A 26,049-nucleotide genomic window follows, 5' to 3' on the forward strand; every position below is an offset into this window, starting at 1 on the left:
GCTCAGCTTGGGTTCCGCCAGGGCCACTCAGCTCCTGACCTCATTACAGCCTTGGTTCAAACATGGACAAAAGAGCTGAACTCAAGAGGTGAGGTGAGAGTGACTGCCCTTGACATTGAGGCAGCATTTCACCAAGTATGGCATCAAGGAGCCCTAGCAAAACTGAGGTCAATAGGAATCAGGGGGAAAAAGATGGTTGTGGTTGTTGGAGGTCAATCATCTGAGCTCCAGGACATCACTGCAGGAGTTCCTCAGGGTAGTGTCCTAGGCCCAACCATCTTCAGCCGCTTCATCAATGAACGTCCTTCAGTCATAAGGTCAGAAATGGGGATGTTCGCTGATGATTGTGCAATGTTCAGCACCATTCGCGACTCCTCAGATACTGAAGCAGTCAGTGTAGAAATGCAGCAAGACCTGGACAATATCCAGGCTTGGGCTGATAAGTGGCATGTAACATTCGTGCCACACAAGTGCCAGGTAATGACCGTCTCCAACAAGAGACAGAATCTAACCATCTCCCCTTGACATTCAATGGCATTACCATCGCTGAACCCCCCACTATCAACATCCGAGGGGCTACTATTGACCAGAAACTGAATTGGAGTAGCCATATAAATACCGTGGCTACAAGAGCAGGTCAGAGGCTAGGAATCCTGCGGCGAGTAGCTCATCTCCTGACTCCCCAAAGCCTGTCCACCATCTAGAAGGCACAAGTCAGGAGTGTGATGGAATATTCTCCACTTGCCTGGATGGGTGCAGCTCCAACAACACTCAAGAAGCTCCACACCATCCAGGACAAAGCAGCCTGCTTGATTGGCACCCCATCTACAAACATTCACTCCCTCCACCACCGACACACAGTGGCAGCAGTGTGTACCATCTACAAGATGCACTGCAGCAATGCACCAAGGCTCCTTAGACAGCACCTTCCAAACCCGCGACCTCTACCAACTAGAAGGACAAGGGCAGCAAATGCATGGGAACACCATCACCTGCAAGTTCCCCTCCAAGTCACACACCATCCTGACTTGGAATTATATCACCGTTCCTTCACTGTCGCTGGGTCAAAATCCTGGAACTCCCTTCCCAACAGCACTGTGGGTGTACCTACCCAAATGGACTGCAGCGGTTCAAGAAGGCAGCTCACCACCACCTTCTCAAGGGCAATTAGGGATGGGCAATAAATGCTGGCCTGACCAAAGACACCCAAATCCCATGAATAAAAAAAGTTAATATTTCAGGTCTGTGACCTTTCATCAGAACTGCTAAATATTAAATCTCTCTCTCTCTCTCCACAGATGCTGCCAGACAGCAATTTTTGTTTTATTTCAGATCTCCAGAAACTGCAGTATTTTGCTTTTGTTTTAACTGGTCCAAATTAGCCTCTAGAATAAAAGTATAACTGGACAAAACTGTTACTAATGAAAAGGAAGGATATGCAGGGTTACGGGGAGAAGGCGGGGAAATGGCACTAGGTGAATCGCTCATTCGGAAAGCTGGTGCAGACATGGGCCGAATGGGCTCCCTCTGTGCCGTAACAATTCTGTGATTCTATCAGAGTTCACTAACTTTAAGAAAATGTATTTTGCGTACACTGAAGATTTGACCATCAAGAACCTACAAATGTAACTGTTCACTAGTTCTGCTTAAAGTTGAAAAAATACAAGCTGTGTGGTCACAATCAAAATGCAAAGATGCAGTAAACCATATGGCTGCAGGATATTTTGCTATTGTATTTTGATCAGATTGCATGCGCATACTGCATCCAATGTTGGTCACCAACACGTAAGGAAGACATTTAAGCTTTAGGATATCCTGAACAGGAAGAGCTATGATGCTGCTTTCTAGTGTCTAGAGACAGACATGAGAAAAGACTGAAAACCTGGGATATTCAGATGTGAAAAGAAGGGGTCTTAGGAGGCATAGTACATAGTAAACTGTATAGAAAACGTAAATCCATCATAAAAAAAGTGACAACAGGACAAGGGGGAATTCAGTAAAATGGAGATCAAGTACTGATGTCAGGACATTCTTCACAGAATGATCAACACATGCAATGAACTTCCAGGCAGTGGATGCAAGAAACCTGGAAGTATTTAAGAAACAGATAGGAAATGGAAACCATCGATTCCTCCTGGACAAATCAGCTGAGATGGAACAAATTGCTTTCCTGATCAATAACTAGTAAAATATGCAGCATACGAAACAAGGATAGTTTTGACTTTGGGGTTCCCTTTCAGCCTTCATCTGGTCTTACTGTAACAGGGTTTTATTTTTAAACACACTGTTTTTAGCTCCCCCTTGTTGAATCCTTGTTCACCGCTTTCCAATTATAAGGCAAAGAAACGAGCACAAACAGGCTTTCTTAGGTTTAAAGAAGAAAGGTGAAATTTTATTAAACTTAAAACTCTATTTAGGTTGACGCCTATAGATACACAACGCGTCCACACAAGCATGCATACGCGATACACACATGCAAATAGAGACAGAAGAGAGAAGAAAAATAAAGTGGAAAAGTTTGAGGCAATATCTGAAGAGTTTTTGTTCGGGTCTTCGAGCTCACTGCAGAGTCCTTGATGGTGGGTAGGTCTTGCTTTTCGTTGGGGCCCAGTATTCCTAAACCTATTACATTTCTGGCTTTGCCAGTTCTGATGAAGGGTCACTGAACTGAAACGTTAACTCTGCTTCTCTCTTCACAGATGCTGCCAGACTTGCTGAGCATTTCCAGCATTTGTTTTTATTTCTTAAACCTTGTTCGCTGTCGGAGACCTTTCTCTCTTGGGGTTCATGTGTCTTGAGCGATTCAGTTCCGTGAGAAAGAGAAGGGAGCAGACAGGAGAGGAGGTCTGCTTCAGTCCAGGAGCATTCTGCTTTCTGCCAGATCAAACACTGTCTCTACAATTTAAAACTCCCCAAGTTGCCCAGCAGGGTAGTCACGTGACCAACCGGTATAACCACTTCTGGCTTTGTGTATTGTGTGTCAGGGAATGGTCCTTTGTCTACAAACACTGTCTGTTAATATGCAAAAATGTCTTACCAGCCAGGGGCGTGACAAGCCCTTGTAACAGGCCTTTTCTTCCCAGCAACAATTTGAAATTTAATGTCCATGTGGCAAAATTAATGTGCCTCATTCTTGGCTGGTGGGAGCCTGCATGACACTTTCCTTATCAATAGCTAGTAAAATATGCAGCATACAAAACAAGGATAGTTTTGACTTTTCGCCACAGGGTTAAGATAGATGGGATGAGGCGTGGGGAAGAAAAGGTAGAATAGCAGAAAGGAGAGCAAGAAATAATAGAATTTATAGCTATATAATGGCTCATCACATAATATCCCAAAACACAAGTCTAAAGAGCAGTCACTGTTCAAATGCAACACACAATTTGTGAACAGCTAGATTACAAACTGAAAAATTTCAAGATGGTCCTTTGGTCGTAGCGTTCATTGAGGGATGAAAGTTGGTTAGAACTCAGTAGTCCCACCTTTTCGACTAGTCTTCGGGTTAGTTTCATCTACTTGAGCAGGCAGACGGGACTTTGGTTTAGTGCCCCATCCAAAAGATGGCACGTGTAGCAATGTACCACTCCCTAAGTGCTACATTTAAGTAAAAGCAAAATACTGCAGATGCTGGAAATCTGAAATAAAAACAAGAAATGCTGGAAATACTCAGCAGGTCTGGCAGCATCTGTGGAGAGAGAAGCAGAGTTAACGTTTCAGGTCAGTGACCCTTCTTCAGAACTGGCAAATATTAGAAATGTGAAAGGTTATAAGCAAGTAAAGCGGGGGTGGGGTAAGAGATAACAAAGGAAAAGGTGTAGATAGGACAAAGTCACAGAATAGCTGACCAGAAGGTCTTGGAGCAAATGCAAACAATATGTTAATGGTGTGTTGAAAGACAAAGCATTAGTACAGATAGGGTGTTAATGGACTGAAAATTGAACAGCCGCAAGTACAAACATGAAAAAAAAAAATTGGTAAGCAAACTGAACAAACTAAGATGAAATAAAATAAACAAATATATAAAAAAAGGAAAAAGAAAAAACTAAAAATAAAAGTAAAATGGCGGGCCCCGTCATGCTCTGAAATTACTAGCTAGATGGATAAAGAACTGGCTGGGCAACAGGAGACAGAGAGTAGCAGTGGAAGGGAGTTTCTCAAAATGGAGACGTGTGACCAGTGGTGTTCCACAGGGATCCGTGCTGGGACCACTGTTGTTTGTGATATACATAAATGATTTGGAGGAAAGTATAGGTGGTCTGATTAGCAAGTTTGCAGACGACACTAAGATTGGTGGAGTAACAGATAGTGAAGGGGACAGTCAGAGAATACAGCAGAATATAGACAGATTGGGGAGTTGGGCAGAGAAATGGCAGATGGAGTTCAATCCGAGCAAATGCGAGGTGATGCATTTTGGAAGATCCAATTCAAGAGTGAACAATACAATAAATGGAAAAGTCCTGGGGAAAATTGATGTGCAGAGAGATTTGGGTGTTCAGGTCCATTGTTCCCTGAAGGTGGCAACGCAGGTCAATAGAGTGGTCAAGAAGGCATACGGCATGCATTCCTTCATCGGACGGGGTATTGAGTACAAGAGTTGGCAGGTCATGTTACAGTTGTATAAGACTTTGGTTCGGCCACATTTGGAATACTGCGTGCAGTTCTGGTCGCCACATTACCAAAAGGATGTGGATGCTTTGGAGAGGGTGCAGAGGAGATTCACCAGGATGTTGCCTGGTATGGAGGGTGCTAGCTATGAAGAGAGGTTGAGTAGATTAGGATTATTTTCATTAGAAAGACGGAGGTTGAGGGGGGACCTGATTGAGGTGTACAAAATCATGAGAGGTATAGACAGGGTGGATAGCAAGAAGCTTTTTCCCCCCCAGAGTGGGGGATTCAATTACTAGGGGTCACAAGTTCAAAGCAAGAGGGGAAAAGTTTAGGGGGGATATGCGTGGAAAGTTCTTTACACAGAGGGTGGTGGGTGCCTGGAACGCGTTGCCAGCGGAGGTGGTAGACGCGGGCACGATAGCGTCTTTTAAGATGTATCTAGACAGATACATGAATGGGCAGGAAGCAAAGAGATACAGACCCTTAGAAAATAGGCGACAGGTTTAGATAGAGGATCTGGATCGGCGCAGGCTTGGAAGGCCGAAGGGCCTGTTCCTGTGCAGTAATTTTCTTTGTTGTTCTTTGTTCTAATTCAATGTTCAGTCCGGCAGGCTGTAGTGTGTCATAGGCACACGACAGCCTGCCGGACTGAACATTGAGTTCAATAATTTCAGAGCATGACGGGCCCCCCATTTTACTTTTATTTTTAGTTTTTTTTTTCCTTTTTTTGTGTTTGTTTTATTTTATTTCATCTTAGTTTGTTCAGTTTGCTTACCCACTGATTTTTTTCATGTTTGTACTTGCGGCTGTTCAATTTTCAGTCCATTAACACCCTATCTGTACTAATGCTTTGTCTTTCAACACACTATTAACATATTGTTTGCCTTTACTCCACGACCTTCTGGTCAGCTATTCTTGTCCTATCTACACCTTCTCCTTTGTTATCTCTTGCCCCACCCCAGCTTTACTTGCTTATAACCTTTTACATTTCTACCATTTGCCAGTTCTGAAGAAGGGTCACTGACCTGAAACGTTAACTCTGCTTCTCTCTCCACAGATGCTGCCAGATCTGCTGAGTATTTCCAGCATTTCTTGTGTTTATGCAACTGTTATGCAAATGTTAGCTTAGATTATAAGATCAAAGTCTGTACTAGAGGGTTGACTCCCCCACCACACCCCCACCCCCCCTAAAAACTTCCGACTTGGAGGTGAGTGTAGTACCAACAGAGCCAATCTGACACGAAGAACGAACGGAAGAAAGTAAATCAGGAGGGTAAAATCTTTGGAAAGCAATTAAGGAAAGCGAAGGGAAAAAATAAAAGACGACGATCTGTGCCAATTTTGCAAATAGAAGGATTGCTATTGCCAGCTTCCTTTGTGAAGTGAACATCCTACGGTAGTCATTATATGCCACATTATCAGAGAAAACTTTATGACCGATATAACTGAGTGAAATGTTTCCAATCAGGTCAGGGATCAGTACGTCTGCAAATTATAGCCCCAACATGACTTGAATACATAATCAACTGCATTATTTTAATGGCAGTTAACACATTCTTAATATTCTGCCAATTTATCAGCCACTCTTAAAATAATTCAAATCAAATTTGATACTGAGAAGCTTCTGTACAGCAAAGGCCTGCTACCCGACCTGAACCTGACAACATCGCCTTTAACAACAAGCAGCACGCCTACCTGTGAATTAATTAATTTTGAGCAGGCATGAGAAAGGTAAACACTTGGGTTTACACTACATCCTAATTCATGATTCCCTTAAATATTTATCCTGAAGAATTGATCTATCTACTTACCATTTCCTCATCCTCTGCAAGAACAAGGTCGTAATCGCTGAGTGCCACACAAAATATAATGGCAGTTACTCCTTCAAAGCAGTGGATCCATTTTTTGCGCTCAGATCTCTGGCCACCCACATCAAACATTCTAAGAGAAAACCATATTACAGATTTTCCATTTATAAAAGCCTTCTCTCAAATGGTACAGAACACTGCCATTGCAAGCTACCAAAGCAGGTATATTTGTAAAAATACAAGTAGACTTTCCAAGTAAATGAAGCACACTAGCAGTACTTCCATCTGTAACATCCATCTACCTAGCTACCAAACAGAACTGCATCACTTGATTGCAATACAGACAAGTCCAATGTCAACCCCTCTTAAGAAATGTTTGAGATTATTCAGAGTAAGAAACCTTCAATATTCTGAAGACCTACAAAACAGTGCCAAAGTTTTGAGCTGATAAAGCAATAATACTCAAGAATGCAGCCTGAAGGCAGCTAATTAACAGGATGTTTAAAGACAAGCTAATTTATGCAACGTAGATCCTGTTTTTCTGTTTCAACAATGCTTTTATATTTATTCTGCTTGAAAGAACCTTACTGTTTTAGGTTGTGTATTAAAATTTTATTACATTTCAACCAACCAAAATTTAAGACTTGATCGGAAATGTTGCATTTCAAACAATTCTGGCATTGCATATCTGGCAAGGGCTGATCAAAAAGCCAACTCCCTAATCCCAAGACACAACCACTGCACTATTCACATGCCTTTCCTGGTGTCTCTCCTCCATTCTATTTCAAAATTCATTTTTATATACTCTAACTGCACTTTACGGCACCTTTGTCCTCTTTTTAGGAGATTCAAGTCTTCTACTGGCAAGTTTATCCCAGCAAAAACCAGTAACAAAAAGCAAGACATATATTCTAGGGTATTCTGCAATAACAAAAATTGAAAACATTCTTGTCAAAATATGTCTACACTTTGATTAATTTTTCTAACCACTTAAGCAGCTGTTGCAACATTGAATGCTGTGTACAAAAAGTCAATTTTATAAGAAATGCTGCTATTTAAACTAGAACTGTACAAGAAAACACATTATATACTATTTACAGCCTACTCTTAATTCAAAGTCATTTAAGTTAATAAATGCACTGAGCTCCACTTGGCCAAATAATTAACGGTTCAATTCAATTATTTTTAATGATGCAGCTACTAGAATTATTAGTAGACTTTAACTTCTGTTTATTCAATTTGAAATTTAAGAATATCACTCAAGTACAATGGTCAGTGAAGTAGATAACTGAAATAGAATGAAAACAGCTTAAAGAATTACAGTACTTACTTAAAATGCAGGTCCTTAAATGTGAAATGGGTCTCCACAATACCTGTTGTTTTAACTCTCGTCCTTAGAACATCTTGTTGAGTTGGAATGTAACTTGCTTGTGCTACTCTGTCTAAGTCATTCAGATAACTAAGAATAAAAATGAGAAATAACGAGTCATTGCAGTGTTTGATGTGTCAAGTCTTTTTTTCATCAACACTCAAATTTCCACAGTCCTTTGAAATTTTAGCAAAACCAATGCATAATGTTCAGTTTAAGTAGCAAATTCAATGTTCCATAATGTTTCCTCCTCTCACCCAAGTCTGACTCCTTGCTGGTGTGTTGTTCCAAGTTATCCTCTCGTGCTTTCCTAATGTGCATGATTTAAATGTCCACCTTGACAGTGAATACTGGCATGCTATTCATCTTGGTAGCATCATAACTGAACCTGATCCAGTCATAATCGATTTAGGGAGACTTCCACTGCAGTTTCTGGATGTCACTTCGGAGTAGGAAACCTGTCAGATATCCCGTCTCTCAGAGTGTTAAGGTCTAAGGCAGCACCTTCGTCCTCTTTTTAGATGATTCAAGCCCCAACTCTCAGTTCTGCCTTTATGTTGGCGTCAGGTGAAATGTTTGGTTGGCAGTTTCCAAAGCAAATACCTCAAGCAGCCAAATGTAAACTTGCTGGATTTGCCAGCAAGAATGCCTTTTTTTTTTAAGCAAATTTGATATACTTACATTGTGATTACATAAAATACCAAATAAATACATAATAAATACATTCCTAAAAGGGAGTATCAACGTCAAGACTTCTGTGGCTAAATAGGGATATTAAAACAAAAAAGCTTGCATTTATATTGTGGTGTTAATATAGTAAAACATCCCAAGTACTTCAATTAGGCACAAAGAATGCCAAGTCAAAACGAAGAGATATTGAAGAATGACCAAAAGTTTGGTCAAGTTATCAAGGAAAAATATGGGCAAATCACTACACACCATGGGGCTGTTACAATCCCAGACTGCCTGCAAAATAACCACAATATAAAGTATCTACAGCTTTCAGTTGTTATGAGGCTAACATATATTTTTACACTAAAATAGTTTTAGATCACTGCAGCAGTTTCCACTTCCATATTTTCTGTAATCTTGAACACCACAGCATACAATACTTACTATGCAGAAGAATCATTAAGTTGATATTCTCTGGACCTATTAAAGCAGGCCTGAACACCACCATCCTTCCAGAGCCTCTTGATTACTCCAGCAAGCTCCACTGTCATAAACCCTTCTTCTGCTGCACCAGCCAATACAAACAACTGGCGAGCATCGTCCTAAAGAAAATGTTGGTATTATAAATTAAACAGGATTTCAAGCATGTTCCTTAGTGAGTTGACTAGCTTCCTCCCTTTTCCAAATTTCCCCATTTAATCATTTTCCTGAAGTCAGCCTTTAAAGGAACATTTTCTACATCTTGCATAATAAAGCAAAGTAGGAGGCCAAACGGCTTCTTTAAGAAGTGAGTCAACCTGAAGATGTCGAGTTTCAAACAGTCTCATTTTGTAAATCACAGGGGACTGTTCTATATATAATCCTGCAGAAGTTACTGTAGCTAAATACCTATGTATAAATCCAGAGACAGTAACTGGGTCTAATGTTTGCTCAGGGCATGCCAACAGATTGTTTTATGGACCAGGTCATGCTTTGTACCGCAGAGTTAGTGTGGCAACAGTTGTTAACCAAATGGTGATAATGCAAAACAATCCCTTTCTCAACCTTTATTTGAATATGGTTGTATCAAAAGTACATAACACTTACCTGCTTCCTGAGGGTAATGAAAAAATTGTATCCCAACAGGAAGACTCAATTCTAACATTAAATCTGTGCTGAAATATCCCATTATTTTAAAGAGGATAGAAGAAACAAAAATTGCACATGTAAATAAAACTGAAATTATCTTTAGGAATTCTGACAGGCTCTGTTATATGAAATAACATGTTTTTATTTTGTTGTAGTTCCTAGCGCTGCAGCCATGTCTCACATTAATGCTTTGTACAACCACTGGAAACACCAATGTAAACTTATTAAATCATTAAAGCTGGTGGCTAGAAGTCAGAGCATCAAAAGGTGGTCTTCCTGGCTGCTGTCCTTAAATATGGCAAGTTTACTATCGCTTGAGACTGGACGTCAGGTGCTGGTAGTACTCACAAGCCAATGGTTCTTCAGTTCCGAAGCCTGGAGTTTGCAGTTTCAACTGGCAAAACATTGAGCTACCAGAATACCCTACCACAAAGAACAAGCTAAAAAGAGTTCAAAGTTTGAAAAGGTATGTAAATTTTATGGCATACCAAATTCCGATCCAGAATGGGTAGGAGCGTGAAAGTTATGAATGAAGAAACAAGGTGCAATTGGGTTAAATTTCAAATGCATTAAATGGACAACCTTTCGATAGGGGAGACAAGATGCGTGGAATAGAAATCGAAAATTTATCAATAAAGCCAAAGTAGGATCAGTAGAATGATGAAAGTAACCAGTGTAATAACTTGCGACATGAATCAAGTCATAGATGGACAGTGGGGGGTGAGATCATCCACACTCTCATCCTGTTGATCTAACCCTACAAAAAAAATCTATCCCCAAAAAACAAGTCAAAGCAGAAGTGAAAAGGGAAAAAGATAAAGTCAACGTAATCCAAAAGTCCTACTCTAAACCCTACGGTGCAGTTTACATGTTGTACACCTGCAGAACCAAAGGCCGTGCATGCTGTGATCTGGTCTAGGGTTCAGTTTATTTGGATTGGGCCCTGCCAACAAAACTGACCATCCCCATTCCCACCCTCCCCACCAACCTGAAATTGTAAGATCCTGCTGGTGAGGGAACATCAAATTGCAGTCATTTTCTTAGGTGCACAAGCACTAGAAGGCACATTTTAAAAGCTTTATCAAAAATGATTTAATTGACTATAAACTAACTAGTGTACACTAATGAAACTAGGAAATGGTTCAGTATTGTAATGGCGGTGAAGGACTGGAAACTTATTAAAAATGTTTATTTTGGTGATAAAACCATTTCCAGTTATACTAATAAAACATACGAATTAGGAGCAGGGGTAGGCTTTTAGCATCATACAGCACAGGAGGCCATTTGGCCCAAAGGATTTGTGTTAGCTCTTTGGAAGAGTTAGACAATTGGATTCACTCTCCTGCTCCCCATAGCCCTGCAAAATTCTCTTTTTCACGTATATATCCAAATTCCCTTTTAAAACATATGAACAAGGAGCAGGAGTAGGCCCCTTGAGCATGCTCTGCCATTCAACAAGATCATGGCTGATCTGATTGTAACCTCAACTCCACATTCCCACCTACCCCCAATAACCTTTGCTCATTAAGAATCTATCTACCTCTGCCTTAAAAATATTCAAAGACTCTGCTGCCACCGCCTTTTAAGTAAGAGAGTTCCAAAGATTCACGACACTCAAAGAAAAAATGTTCTCATCTCTGTTTTAAGTGGGCGACCCCTTATTTTTAAACAGTGACCCCTAGTTCTAGATTCTCCGACAACAGGAACCATCCTTTCCACATCCACCCTGTCAAGACCCTTCAGGATCTTATATGTTTCAATCAAATCGCCTCTTACTCTTCTAAACTCCAGCGGATACAAGCCTAGCCTGTCCAACCTTTCGTCATAAGACAACCCACCCATTCCAGGTATTAGTCTAATAAATCTTCTCAAGTGCTTCCAATGCATTTACATCCTTCCTTAAATAAGGAGACCAATATTGCATAGGGTACTCCAGAGGTGATCTCACCAATGCTCTGAGGGGCTGCACAGTGGCGCAGTGGTTAGCACCGCAGCCTCACAGCTCCAGCGACCCGGGTTCAATTCTGGGTACTGCCTGTGTGGAGTTTACAAGTTCTCCCTGTGTCTGCGTGGGTTTCCTCCGGGTGCTCCGGTTTCCTCCCACATGCCAAAGACTTGCAGGTTGATAGGTAATTTGGCCATTATAAAAATTGGCCCTAGTATAGGTAGGTGGTAGGGAAATATAGGGACAGGTGGGGATGTGGTGCGTATATGGAATTGGTGTAGGATTAGTATAAATGGGCGGTTGATGGTCGGCACAGACTCGGTGGGCCGAAGGGCCTGTTTCAGTGCTGTATCTCAAACTAAATCTGAAGCACAGTCTCCGTATTATTGTATTCAATTCCCCTCGCAATACACAACAACATTCGATTAGCTTCCCTAATTACTTGCTAAACCTCCTTACTAACCTTTTGCGATTCATACATAGAGTTATACAGCACATTCCAGGTATTAGTCTAATAAACCTTCTCAAGTGCTTCCAATGCATTTACATCCTTCCTTAAATAAGGAGACAGCACTGTGGGCGTACCTACCCCACATGGACTGCAGCGGCTCAACACCACCTTCTCAAGGGCAATTAGGGATGGGCAATAAATGCTGGCCTTGCTAGCGACGCTCAGATGCCATGAACGAAAACAAAATATGTTAAGCTAACTGGCCTGTAGTTTCCTGCTTTCTGTCTCCCTCCCTTTTTGAATAAAGGAGTTACGTTCGCTATTTTCCAATCTAATGGAACGTTCCCCGAATCTAGGAAATCTTGGACAATTAAAAGCAATGCATCAACTAGCTCATTAGCCACTTCTTTTAAGACCATAGGATGATGTCCATCAAGACCTGGGGACCTGTCAGCTTACAGCTCCAACAATTTGCTCAGTACCACTTCCCTGGAGATTGTAATTTTCTTCAGTTCCTCCCTCCCATTTCCTGATTTACAGCTATTTCTGGGATGTTACTTGTATTCTCTATAGTGAAGACTGATGCAAAATACTTGTTCAATTCATCTGCTATCTCTATTTTCCATTATTAATTCCCCAGACTTACTCTCTTCCCAACCAACACTCACTTTGTTAACTCTTTTTAAAAAATTTATAGAAACTCGTACTTTGTTTTTATATTTCTAGCTAGCTTTCTCTCGTACTCCAATTTTTCCCTCCTTATTAATCTTAGTCATTCTTTGAAGTTTTTTATTCTGTCCAAATTTCTGACCTGCCACCCACCTTGGCGCAATTCTATGCTTTTATTTACGTTTGATACTATCTCTAACTTTTAATAGATAAATCGGCCATTGTAAATTGCTCCTAGTGTAGGTAGGTGGTAGGAGAATGGTGGGGATGTGGTAGGGAATATGGGATTAATGTAGGATTAGTACAAATGGGTGGTTGTTGGTCGGCACAGACTCGGTGGGCCGAAGGGCCTGTTTCAGTGCTGTATATCTCTATGACTATCTGCTCCAGATCACAAGGAATACTTAAACAGAAAAAAAGAGACAATTACATTCTGTTATGCTGCCCAACTGTGCTGGTTCATTGAAGATTTTACATTATGCAAATGTATTTTAATTGGAAACTTGAACTGCAACTTAAGCAACATAATTTCAAGCGCATTTAAGGCACAGTTCCAGATTGCACCCAAAATGGAAACATTATCCCACATTCTGTATTTGACCAAATTTTTGCTACCATTTATAAATAAATTACAACTAATGTAACTGTGCAACTCATGAGCAGGCATTCTATACTGGTAACAGAATATGTTCACTTGCATTATGATGCTAGCAATCCCATTGCGCATCCAATTAAAATCCTATGTTTAGGTATTGTCATAGCAACACCAAGTACACTGCAATAAGAGGTATAAAGTGTCTCTGTTTTCTCAGCATAGAAGCACTTGGCCAAGCTAGCACCTTTTCAAAGGTAGCTAACTATCCCAAGGCAATTCACAGAGGGGTGAAAAATAATCAGGTCACAGAACAGGAGATAAGAGAAGAGGTATCGTCAATCAAGTAGTTTTTGAAGACCTTATTACTGAAAAGTTTTTTAGTTTCTGCTACCCATTTAGGTCATAACGAGTTTGCTTTGAAGTTTGCATGATATGCAAACCAATTTAAGATAGCTGAAAGCCCAGCATCAAGACTGCCATTAGACACACACACACCCCAGTCACAATGTTTGATTATAGATAACTAAAGTAACACCTGAGCCATCTTCCCTAAAATGACAGTCATTTACTATTTAAAAAACAAAATTTTCTGCTAAATGGACAGTTGGTTGAACCATTTAGCTGTATTGTTTTATCAGCTGTGTTTTCAACGAATCCAAATTATGAGGGTATCCATTTTTTGTTAAAATTTGCAAATCTATAATTTACAACGGAAAAGGGATTCCATAGATGCTGCAATTCCGAAGAAGCTGATCTTTGGGTGTGTTTTCAAAAAGTTACCAGAAGGTTTGGACTGAATATAAACAAGGTTTACTGGAAGGCACCTGTTTGCAAAGAACTCAGCAGGGGTTTGTGTTTTGACCTGAAGGGATATTTGCAAAGAACTGACAAGCCAGGATTTACAGATGTCACATGACTTGCCTCTGGAGAGGTTTTAGTTTCATTTTGAACTGTGAAAAAAGCCAGTTGGAGTTTGCTTATTGATCTGCCAGGAGAACAGAAAAAGATCCAAACAGCCCATCTTTCTCTTGAAAAGTAAATCCTGCATCAAGCGGGTTTCCTGTTCCCTCCTGCATTTGAAGAAAACCTGCATGTTTGAAGGAACTTTGCATCAAATGAGAGAGAATTGAAACCTTTGTTGTTGCACACCAGATGTAAAACCTACGTGAAGCCACCTGTAGCTACATTTCTTGAAAGCAGACACATACTGATCTTCAACATCGCCTGGAAGGGACTGATCTTAGTGGCAGCCTCCTATTCGCATTTGGGACGCCTAACCAACAATGGACATCTTTCCATACCTTCTTTACGGCATAAGTTTTTTTTTGTATTCCTCCTTTAGTAAACAAATATCCTTTTTTCCCCAGTTAACCAGTTGTGCACGTCTGTGTGCGCGCACGAAGGGGCTGGGATAAATAAGGAATTTTAATATTTCAATTCATGCATATGTTTGCTTCATTACTGGTTAAGGCTTGGTTTATAATAAATTGATAATTTTGCTGTTTATTCAAGTAACCTGGTTGGTGTGCTTTATTCTGGCAAAAAGTAGAGTATATGATTGATTGTTTCGTTAAGTGGGAAATTTAAATATATGTTGTGACCTGTGGAGAAGCGGGGCTGAATTAACAATGCACTCGTCTCATCTTGGCTGTAACAGAACATAAAATGCTGGAATATTAACTGCTGCTTCCTTCGTCTTACTTAGCCACTGTATTACATAGTAAATTAACATGGCTAATGGCTCCAGTTTTGAACATCAAATTAAAGCAGCTCTCTGAAATACAAGTCAAGGCTTCTTCTTTGGCCTCCTAGTCTCGAAAGACAATGGATAAGCGCCTGGAGGTGGTCAGTGGTTTGTGAAGCAGCGCCTGGAGTGGCTATAAAAGCCAATTCTAGAGTGACAGACTCTTCCACAGGTGCTGCAGATAAAATTGGTTGTCGGGGCTCTAACACAGTTGGTTCTCTCCTTGCGCTTCTGTCTTTTTTCCTGCCAACTGCTAAATCTCTTCGACTCGCCACACTTTAGCCCCGCCTTCATGGTTGCCCGCCAGCTCTGGCGATCGCTGGCAACTGACTCCCACGACTTGTGATCAATGTCACAGGACTTCATGTCGCATTTGCAGACATCTTTAAAAGCGGAGACAAGGACGGCCGGCGGGTCTGATACCAGTGACGAGCTCGCTGTACAATGTGTCCTTGGGGATCCTGCCATCTTCCATGCGGCTCACATGGCCAAGCCATCTCAGGCACCGCTGACTTAGTAGTGTATATATGCTGGGGATGTTGGCCGCCTCGAGGACTTCTGTGTTGGAGATATGGTCCTGCCACCTGATGCCAAGGATTCTCCGGAGGCAGCGAAGATGGAATGAATGGAGACGTTGCTCTTGGCTGACGTACGTTTTTTTTTAAAGAGATACAGCACTGAAACAGGCCCTTCCTTCGGCCCACCGAGTCTGTGCCAACCATCAACCACCCGTTTATACTAATCCTACACTAATTCCATATTCCTACCACATCCCCACCTGTCCCTATATTATCCCTACCACCTACCTATACTAGGGGCAATTTCTAATGGCCAATTTACCTATCAACCTGCAAGTCTTTGGCATGTGGGAGGAAACCGGAGCACCCGGAGGAAACCCACGCAGACACAGGGAGAACTTGCAAACTCCACACAGGCAGTACGCGGAATTGAACCCGGGTCGCTGGAGCTGTGAGGCTGCGGTGCTAACCACTGCGCCGCCCCACGTTGTCCAGGCCTCGCTGCCGTAGAGCAAGGTATGGAGGACACAGGCTTGATACACTTGGACTTTCGTGTTCTGTGTCAGTGCGCCATTTTCCCACACTCTCTTGGCCAGTCTGGACATAGCAGAGGAAGACTTCCCCATGCGCTTGTTGAAATCTGCATCGAGAGACAGGTTACTAGTGATAGTTGAGCCTAGGTAGGTGAACTCTTGAACCACTTCCAGAGTGTGGTCGCTGATATTTATGGATGGGGCATTTCTGACGTCCTTCCCATGATGTTAGTTTTCTTGAGGCTGATGGTTAGGCCAAATGCGGTGTAGGCAGCCGCAACCCTGTCGATGAGTCTCTGCAGACACTCTTCAGTGTGAGATGTTAATGCAGCATCATCAGCAAAGAGGAGTTCCCTGATGAGGACTTTCCGAACTTTGGTCTTCGCTCTTCGATGGGCAAGGCTGAACAACCTGCCACCTGATCGCGTGTGGAGGAAAATTCCTTCTTCTGAAGACTTGAACGCACTGAGAGAAGCAGGGAGAAGATCCCAAAGTGTAGGTGCGAGAACACAGCCATGTGTCACGCCACTCAGGATAGGAAAGGGGTCTGATGAGGCGCTGCTATGCTGAATTGTGCCTTTCATATTGTCATGGAATGAGGTGATGATACTTCGTAGCTTTGGTGGGCATCCAATCTTGTCTAGCAGTCTGAAGAGACCACGTCTGCTGACTAGGTCAAAGGCTTTGGTGAGATCAATGAAAGCAACGTAGAGGGGCATCTATTGTTCACTGCATTTCTCCTGTAGCTGGCGAAGGGAGAACAGCATGTCAATGGTGGATCTCTCTGCTTGAAAGCCACACTGTGCCTTAGAGTAGACACGCTCAGCCAGCTTTCTGTTTAAAATGACTCGAGCGAAGACTTTCCCCACTATGCTGAGCAGTGAGATTCCACGGTAGTTGTTGCAGTCACCGCGGTCACCCTTGTTCTTATAGAGGGTGATGATATTGGCATCGCACATGTCCTGTGGTACTGCTCCATCGTCCCAGCACAGGCAAAGCAGTTCATACAGTGCTGAAAGTATAGCAGGCTTGGCACTCGATTTCAGGGGTAATGCCATCTTTCCCAGGGGCTTTTCCACTGGCTAGAGAATCAATGGCATCACTGATTTCCGATTTTGTTCGCTGTACGTCCAGCTAATCATGACTGGTAGAGACTGGACTGCATTGAGGGCGGTCTCAGTGACAACATTTTCCCTGGAGTACAGTTCTAGGTAGAGTTCCACCCAGCGGTCCATTTGCTTGCGTTGGTCAGTGATTGTGTCCCCTGATTTAGATTTGAGGGGGGCAATCTTCTTGATGGTTGGCCCAAAAGCTCTCTTAATGCCATCATACATTCCTCTGATATTTCTGGTGCCGGAGGCCAGCTGAATATGACTGCATAGGTGTTGCCAGTAGTCATTTGCGCAGCGCCTGGCTGTTCTTTGTGCAGCGCTTCTGGCTGCTTTAAGAGCTACGGATGTTAACTCGCTGGGGGCTTGCTTGTAGTTCAGCAGTGCAATGTGCTTAGCGGCTATGACAGGTTCCAGCTCTTCAATGTGAGATTGAAACCAGTCAGCATTCCGCTTCACACGTTTGCCATAGGTGGTCATTGCTGAGTCATAGATGGCGTCTCTGATGTGGGCCCACTTGGTCTCTGCATCCTCTGAGGAATGTTTTGAAGGGCTTTTTCAAGTGAATTTAGAAACTTACGTAACAGCTGTGGATGAGAAATTCTGCTAGTGCTGATGCGCGGGCGGCCCTTCTGCTTGGAGTGATGCAGCTTCTATGGTTTGAGGCTAACCTTGCTGCACACCAGGGAGTGGTCGGTGTCGCAGTCCGCACTGTGGAAGCTGCGTGTGATTTGAACGCTGATTAAAGAGGCTTGCCTTGTGACGATGAGGTCCAGCTGGTGCCAACGACGTGATCTTGGGTGCCTTCAAGAAACCTGGTGACAGGGTTTTGTGAGAAAGAATGAGTTGGCGATGCAGAGGTTATGATAGGTACACAACTCAAGCAGTCTCTGTGCATTCTCATTCATCCTACCAATGCCATAGCGCCCAAGGCAGGAGGGCCATGAGTCACGGTCGGCCCCAACACTGGCATTAAAGTCCCCCAACAGGAACAGGTGTTCGGGATGCTACTAATGATATTATGGAGTTCCTCGTAGAACTGGTCTTTAGCTTCAGGTGGGGAGCAGAGTATTGGAGCATAGATGCTGAGTAGGTGTACTGGAACAGAGGCGGTGAACAGTCGGATGGACAGTATGCGTTCCGAGCCATTTGTAGGTGGCTCTATCATGCTGAGCAAAGAGTTTCTGATGGCGAAGTCCACTCCATGCTGTCTTGGTTCTTCAGGATCCCTACCCTGCCAGAAGGTGCAGCCTTGCTAGCTTAGAGATCCGCTCGCAGGGAGGAGTGTCTCCTGGAGTGCTGCAATGTCTACATTGAGTCTACTGAGCTCGTTGTTAATGATGGCGGTCTACCGAGAATCGTTGATTTGTGTAAGGTCTTCCGACAGGCCAGGACACACAGTTCTGACGTTCCAGCTTGCAAAACGAAGGGCTGGTACCTTCTTCCCTTTTTTGGTTGTGCTGTTTGGTGCAGTGTTACAGTCCACTTGTCGGGCAATGACCCTGAGCTCCAAGCACCCACTGAGGCAGGTGGACTGTGGCGGGACAGAACCTTACTGACCGGGGGCTGCCCGGTTTGAGGCGGGCAGTAGCTGTCCAGTGAGATGCGATGAACTCTCCCACCGACAAAGTCAACCTGTGGTACCCAATCTCTATGCCAATTGAGCTGGACTTATAACCCGCAACTGCTGCCTTCCTTGTTGATTTGGTCGCTGTGAGGCGACCATGGAGTGACCTCTCCATGGCGTATGTATGGAGGTTGAGAGTTGCCCAAGCGTCAAAACCCCCCTCTCGGCCTTCCTGGTGGGGCCCAAAGGAGTGCAGAGCATGATGTTTGGCACCGGTATGGCTGCAGGAACTGCCGGAAACATGCCAAAAGTGACACATGACCGCCTTTGGGGTTCCGCTCCGGATTTTCTGTTCGGGTTTACTCCCTTAGCCTTGGTCTCTCCCGAGATGCCCACAAGGCAGTGGGGTTGTTAGGGCCCCTACACAGGGGTAGGTGGATGCTGGTGGGAGGAGATGGGGGGGAAGGGGGTGCGAGGAGGAGGGGTGCGGTGGGAAGGGGTGGAGGGAAGGTGGTGGGAAGGGGGCTGCAGAGGGTAGGGGAGAGGGGTGCAGGGGGAGGGGGTGCGAGGGGGGTGAGCTGGGAGGGTGAGGGGGTGCAGGTAATAAAACATTTCATCAGCTGCCACCATTGTCCCTTTTACAATGATGTACTGCTACTGGGATCGGGATCCGGGAGCCGAGCCGGAGTTGTGGGGAAAGTTTGCGTGAAAACAGCGCGGAGTCGCCGAGTGAGCGGGAGCCGCTGCCGGGACCATTTGGCAGCTCTTCATCCTGATCGCCGCCATGGACGGGCTCCCCGAACACAGCCATGTGGCCTTCCTGTCCAGTTGGCCAAGCTTGGTCCACTGGCAGGGTCTTCATCAGCATTTCTATCCCGGATTGGCAGCCATTCGCCCTCTCTCTGCGGTGAATCCCTCTCCCATCCTTACGCGTCCACCGCCCTGGACGCCGCCATCTCCCTTAAATTAAAGTAGTTCTCTGAAATACAAGTCAAGGCTACCACTTATATATTGGGTAGTGGAGCTTCAGTGGAATAACTGTGCGTACATAGTTGTTTGAAAATTACAATGTGCAATGTTTTGCTGGTTAGATATCTGCACAAGACAACTAATGATCCACAGTGTTACCCACACTGGCCAGTTAATTAAGCAGTCAGCCTGCCTATAATTAAAAAAGATGGCAGCCTTGCCTTGCAGCCAGACGGTCAAGTTCAAAAATTTTGAGGGAGAACGAACATGGAGAATTTAGATCAGAAAAGGTAATATTTTAGGGGGAAAAAATTGCCCAGGGAGTAAATAAGCAAGTCTAACAGTAAATGTTTTTGAAAAATGGTACAGACTATCCCTAAAATCTGTCATGTGACATTTTATATATTCACCCGATACTTCCAAGTAAAATGCTGGAACAATTATTAAAAGCTACAGTTTCAGTACAGTTAGGTAAGGAGACCTTTTAGGTTTTGCTATATTGGCTGTACCTCAAGGCGTTCGACTAGATAACAGTCAGTTTTAAAAGATGAACGAGCTCTATAGTAAAGTGCTGCCAGTACACTGAAACACAAAAACTTACACCACAGAAGGCGGCTATTCGGTCCATCGTGCCTGTGTTGGCTCTATGAAAGAACAGTTGCGCTTAGTCCCATATCCCTTTTTGTCTGTAATCCTGCAAGTTCCTCATCTTCAAGTACCTATCCAACTCCCTGTTTAAATTTATTTATAGAACCAGCTTCCACCAACATTTCAGGTGGAGTATTCCAGATCTTGACAATTCAGTGAAAAATATCCCCCTCACCCACCATCCAGATTGTTTGCCAATGATTTTAAATCTATGACCTCTGGTAATTGACCCATTTGCCAGATGGAACAGTTTTTCTCCATTTGCTCTATCAAAACCCATCATGATTACCTCCAACTCACCTCTTAACCTTCTCTGTTCCAAGAAAAACAGTCCTAACATCTCATAACTGAAGCCTCTCATTTCTGGTAACACACTGGTAAACCGCCACTGTCAGCTTTTTTATTGCCTTTACATCTTTCCTGAAGTGTGGTGCCTAGATTTGTCCACAATACGCCAACTGAAGCCTAACTAGGTGAGTGATAAAGTTCTAGCATGATTGCTTTGCTTTTATATTCAATGCCTCTATTTATAAAATATTAAGATCTAGAACTATTAAAATGTTTTCTATTCACAATATTACCTTCTGAAAAGAAAGTTATTTAAAAAATAGTGTGCCTTCTTTAATTGAAGAGGAACAAAATTAAGTTCTTCCCAATTTGTTTTTAAAAATATAGATGCCATTCAAGTACCCAGATTTTGCTGTATACTAGTTATGTAACTTACAAACCAGGAGGTCAACATACATGCATATTAGTCACTAATTATTACATTTCACTTCTTGAAAAATGTTTCTGTACATTGGAACTGTAAGACTAGCGAAAGAAAAAAAAGTGGTTTTGGGAAGAATAATTACACTGCTCATTGCAAATAGGTGTTCAATAAACTTGCAGTATGGCACAATTTCTTCAAAACACATTAAAAAGCTTTCACTGACTGCAACACAAGTTGGTTTTCTTCTGAGAACACTTCATATGGAAACTGAAATGAACAATTAATACATTATTCCTTTCTTCTTACTGTGATGTTGGTTTAATAAACTATTAAGTTCAAAATACTTCACCAGTTTGACCGAAGGGGTTATCTTCACATTTGCTTTATAACACAGAAAGCATTATTTTATTTAAGATCAGACCAATATTGCAATGTCAAATTTTTCGTGCTACTTACTGCTCTTGCAGGATCACCAAAGTCTATCTTCAACCTTCCCATTGCTCTAATAATGGCAATAATAGACTGAATGGTGTTGCTGTAGACAACAGCTTTATATTGTTTGCATTCTTCTTCTGAATAACCAGCCTCATGTATAATCCTATAGACAAAAACTGTAATGTAAAATTTACAAAAGACAAAGACAATCTCTCAATTGAATAAAGGAAAAATGAACACCTTTTCACCCCACTTGCCCAGCAAAAAAACTGTTTACTTACTTCATCTGTTTAACAATGGTACTTTTGCCAGATTCACCAGCACCTATAAAAGACAGAAACAACTTAAGCTGCATGTTACATAATATACACAATTTCCTTTCTCTCCACACTGCAGCCCCCACCTCCCCAACACCAACCCCCATTGTTTACAATCAATCAAGTTTTGGAACTGTAACCAAGTGCTAGCGAATAAACACAAGTTGCTCAAGTTGGTTGTCAGATCATCTTGGGGGGAAATTAAAAATTCAAATTCATATAGGAAAGTGAATGCACTAGTACTAGGGGCAACCTGATTGAGGTATATAAAATTATGAAGTGCATAGATAGGGTAGATGGGAAGAAATTATTTCCCTTAGCGGAGGTGTCAGTAACCAGGGGGCATAGATTTTACTTAAGGGGCATGAGGTTTAGAGGAGATTTGAGGAAAAGTTTTTTCACCCAGAGGGCGGTTTGAATCTGGAACGCACCGCCTGAAGGGGTGGTAGAGGCAGGAAACCTCAACATTTAAGTATTTAGATGAGCACTTGAAACGCCATAGCATACAAGGCTACGGACCAAGTGCTGGAAAATGGGATTAGAATAGATAGGCTTGATGGCCGGTGCAGACACGGTGGGCCGTAGTTCCTGTTTCTGTGCTGTATAACTCTATGACTGTATAAATTACGAACCAAATACAATGCAAAGTACTTTGAGTGCATGCAGAAGCATTACCATTTAAAACAAAGGTAGGAGTTTTGCAGATTTTATTTTTAATGTGCATGACTGCTGATGGGCTTGAATGTAGCTCCAGTGAACTTTTAAAATTAAATTGCAATATTTTTCGAGGACTTATCTTTTCATATGAATTAAAGACTGGTTAGTATTGGTCAAGTTAGTCATTTGATTTAAGTTTATCTTGGCCTTTTTTCTCTACTTCATTTCTCGAAAGAGTAATGATTTTGTACCACAAATTGGTGCTGTCAACCATGGCTCACTGGTTCAAGTGGGTTCAAGGCCCACTATAGACACTTGAGCACAAAAACATGGCCAACATTCAACTGCAATACAGAGGGACTGCTGCATTGCACTATTTTTCAGATGAGATTTTCTTTGTTTGGGGGGGGGGGGTGAAGGGTGTAAAACAATCCCATGGCACTATTTCCAAATAGATCAGGGTAGCTCTCCCTGGTGTCCTGCTCAACACTTATCCCTCAAACAACATCATTATCAAAACAGATCAGATCATAATCGCATTGCTATTGGTGGGGCCTTGCTGTGCACATATTGGCCATCATGTTTCCTACATTATCACAGTGACATACTTCAAAAAAGTATGTAATTGGCTGTTAGCACTTTGAGATATCCCTTGATCATGAAAGACACTATAAATGCAACTTACTTTCCTTAGGAAAGCTCCTGAATTAGGAATAGGAGCAAGCATATAATTATCTAGATATTAGTTATAGCACCTACTGGTTCCTTATTGCATGTCAACCCCATGACAAGAGTAGAAAGCAGGAAGGGACTATGAAACAAACAACATGCAACAATTTTCTACTGCACTTATGCCCCAATAAAGCAAAATATTCAGCAAATTAAAAATGTGCACATTATTGTAGCACAAAACATTTTCAGCACAACGCATGCCTGGACCCACGAGGAGGCATTAGATGCAACGGCCTGTCATCTTGATGGCCTCGACAATGCCGCCAATTCAAATATTCAAGATGCTTTTTCTTCAAACCTCTCTAAATCTATTTAATAGAAACCTAGGAGAGCTAGAAGAAGCTGTCATCTGGCCAGTCGTAAAATCTAGTACACCAAACCGCTTGCTTCCTGAAGCCTCTATGCAATTTTCCCTTAACTGTTTCCATACTTCATGCTCCATTGCCACACATTCACCCCATTCTGTATAAAAGTAAACTCTGTGCACCTTTCCGTTTCTAAACTTAAGCTTGTGTCCGTCTTGAATATATTCATTCATCAGGATTCAATTCATCCATTCCCATAAAAAATCTTATCAGTCAGCTTTTCCCTGAAGGAAACAATCCCATGCTCTTAAACCTGTCCTTGTAGATCAGATGATAAAAAGGAAATGCTGTGGTTGTTGTGTATATGCATTTTCAAAAGGTACTTGACAGGGTGGTGCATAAATTTTTTTTTTTAGGAAAATGAGGTCAAAGGGTATAACAACAAATGTGGTGCACAAATGCAAAGTTGGCCAAGAACTAAAGCAGGACCAGTGACTAACATTTTTGCAGACAGAAAGATGTGATCTCAAAAGAACATAGATAACTAGATTGGGTGAAAATTAGTGCAGAGAACTGTGAAGTGATAAATTTTCAAAGGCATATGTAGAGGAAAAAAATGTACCCATTTAATAACAGGACTGCGATTTAGGGGTTCAGTTATAACAAATCTTAAAAAGTAGGACAAGTTGACAAAGCTGCTGAAAATAAAAGCATGAAATCCTAGGTTTTAAAAATATCAGTCAAATGCACACAAGAACAGCAAAAAGCTTATACCGAAAATTGGTTAGACTACGATTAGAATGCTGTTTAGTTCAGAATACTCTCTTTAGAAGGATATGAAGGCCATGAAGAGGGCACAAAAGAAACTTGTTATGCCATCAGGTGAAGAACTTTTAGTTACGAACAAACAAACTAGGGCATTTTTAAAATTGCCTCTACTTAAGTTTGTTCTATTCTAGGGAAGTGTTGATAATTACGAGATTTTGCTAAAAAGTAAATAATGAAATGCCTTTTCCACTGGTCTATTACAGAGTAACTAGAGGAAATAACTTAAACAAGCTATTGGAAATGAAATGTTTTGCGATATCCCAAGAGATAAAGGTACTATATATCAATGCAAGCTGCCAACAGCTTAGCCATAGCAGCTTTGAAATCCTTACACAAAACAAGGACTCGGACTTTGGATAAACCACATCACACAACTATAGTATTTTGCTGCAGCATAAAAAAGGTATATTCTCCATTCATCAAATACTCAGTAAGCAGCCATAATAGAATGTATAATGTGCTAAGTACTATAAATTAGATCTATCTCCAGTTAGAGCTACAACAATTGCTACCTTGTTTCTAATGTCATTATTCTGATCCACTATAGTATCAGACCACAACCCATGTGGAGGATCATCTAACACTACAAACAATTTCCTGGATCACCGAATCTTTACACCACATGAAGCAATATAGCAACCACATGAAGGAATATAGTAAAGAATGTTAGGTACAACTGCTATTGTACCCACTCTTACTGTGACAGGTACACAAAAAATAATTTCAGAAAAGTAAAATTACGGCTGGCTACAGTGCTGAAACATTGATGAATAAGGCGCACAGCAATGCAGAATTTGCATTTATATAAAAAGTTACACTTAATTAGGCATTGTATCCATTTTCGATTTGGACTAGGTACAGCACTCCAGTATCAAAGTGGCAGTTTATGGCGGTGGTATCCCGGACCAGTGGATCAAACATTTTTGGTTGAAGGATCCATTTCAAATGGATTAGTAACCACAGATCCACCCACCTAAATTATAATACTACATAATACTCATCAGATGAAAGTACTATTTGTAAAGAGTGTTTTAATAATGCTTTTAAGAAAATGGTATTTACTTACAGATATCAGTGAGATGGGTGTGCCAGCTTCTCACTGCAAAGTCTGTCCTTGATGTGATGGTTGACAGCTTTTATGTAGAATGATTTACAAATATTACTAACATTTGCTTTTCAGGAAAAAAAAAGTGGATAGAATTGCAGAATTCCCAGAAAAAAATCCCATGTATTTAAGAACAGAATTTGATTTACTCAGCTTGTTAAAGCAGTGGCCCTGCTGGGAGACTGGCTGAAAGATGGTCTACGACTAGTTTGACAGCTTTGTGTCTCTCGAGTGACAAGCACACCAATGCAAGAGGCTGCAGACTCCACTAACATTTGCCATATCACTTTGTGAAGGGATTTTAACAAAAAGCTTTGCATCTTAAGCAATGGCAAACATTTCCTAGTGGCTATGTGGTTGCAAGATGAGGTGCAATCGCCCACCCGCAAGGCAGGCCCTGCTCAGTAAGCACCTTCACATTATTTTGTGGATCCCCTGGAAAGTCTCCACAGACCCCAGTTTGAAAACCACAATCTTAGATCAGTCTTGCAGCCAAACCTGCCAACAAGTGCTTTTCATTTATCCCATGAGGTTCCTACGCTCTGATTTTAATGTTTACTCAGCTTCACTTCTTTAAAAACTTCCCAGGTATGGAATACTCATGGATTTAGACCAGAATGCAATC

The 26,049-nt window shown here is 42.0% G+C and overlaps 1 protein-coding gene across 1 annotated transcript in view; it reads right to left on the reverse strand.

The window, feature by feature from the left end:
- Window positions 1–26,049, reverse strand: part of LOC137384768 (guanine nucleotide-binding protein G(i) subunit alpha-1) — a 62,361-nt gene that overhangs the window by 9,269 nt on the left and 27,043 nt on the right. The window contains exons 2-6 of the mRNA XM_068059203.1: window positions 21,762–21,804; window positions 21,502–21,643; window positions 8,902–9,059; window positions 7,747–7,875; window positions 6,420–6,549 (exon numbers count right to left, since the gene is read on the reverse strand). Coding sequence (XP_067915304.1) covers window positions 6,420–6,549; window positions 7,747–7,875; window positions 8,902–9,059; window positions 21,502–21,643; window positions 21,762–21,804 — 602 coding nt within the window. The remainder of the gene's footprint in view (window positions 1–6,419; window positions 6,550–7,746; window positions 7,876–8,901; window positions 9,060–21,501; window positions 21,644–21,761; window positions 21,805–26,049) is intronic.

This window comes from Heterodontus francisci, chromosome 27, assembly GCF_036365525.1.
Source record: "Heterodontus francisci isolate sHetFra1 chromosome 27, sHetFra1.hap1, whole genome shotgun sequence".
Lineage (NCBI taxonomy): Eukaryota > Metazoa > Chordata > Chondrichthyes > Heterodontiformes > Heterodontidae > Heterodontus > Heterodontus francisci.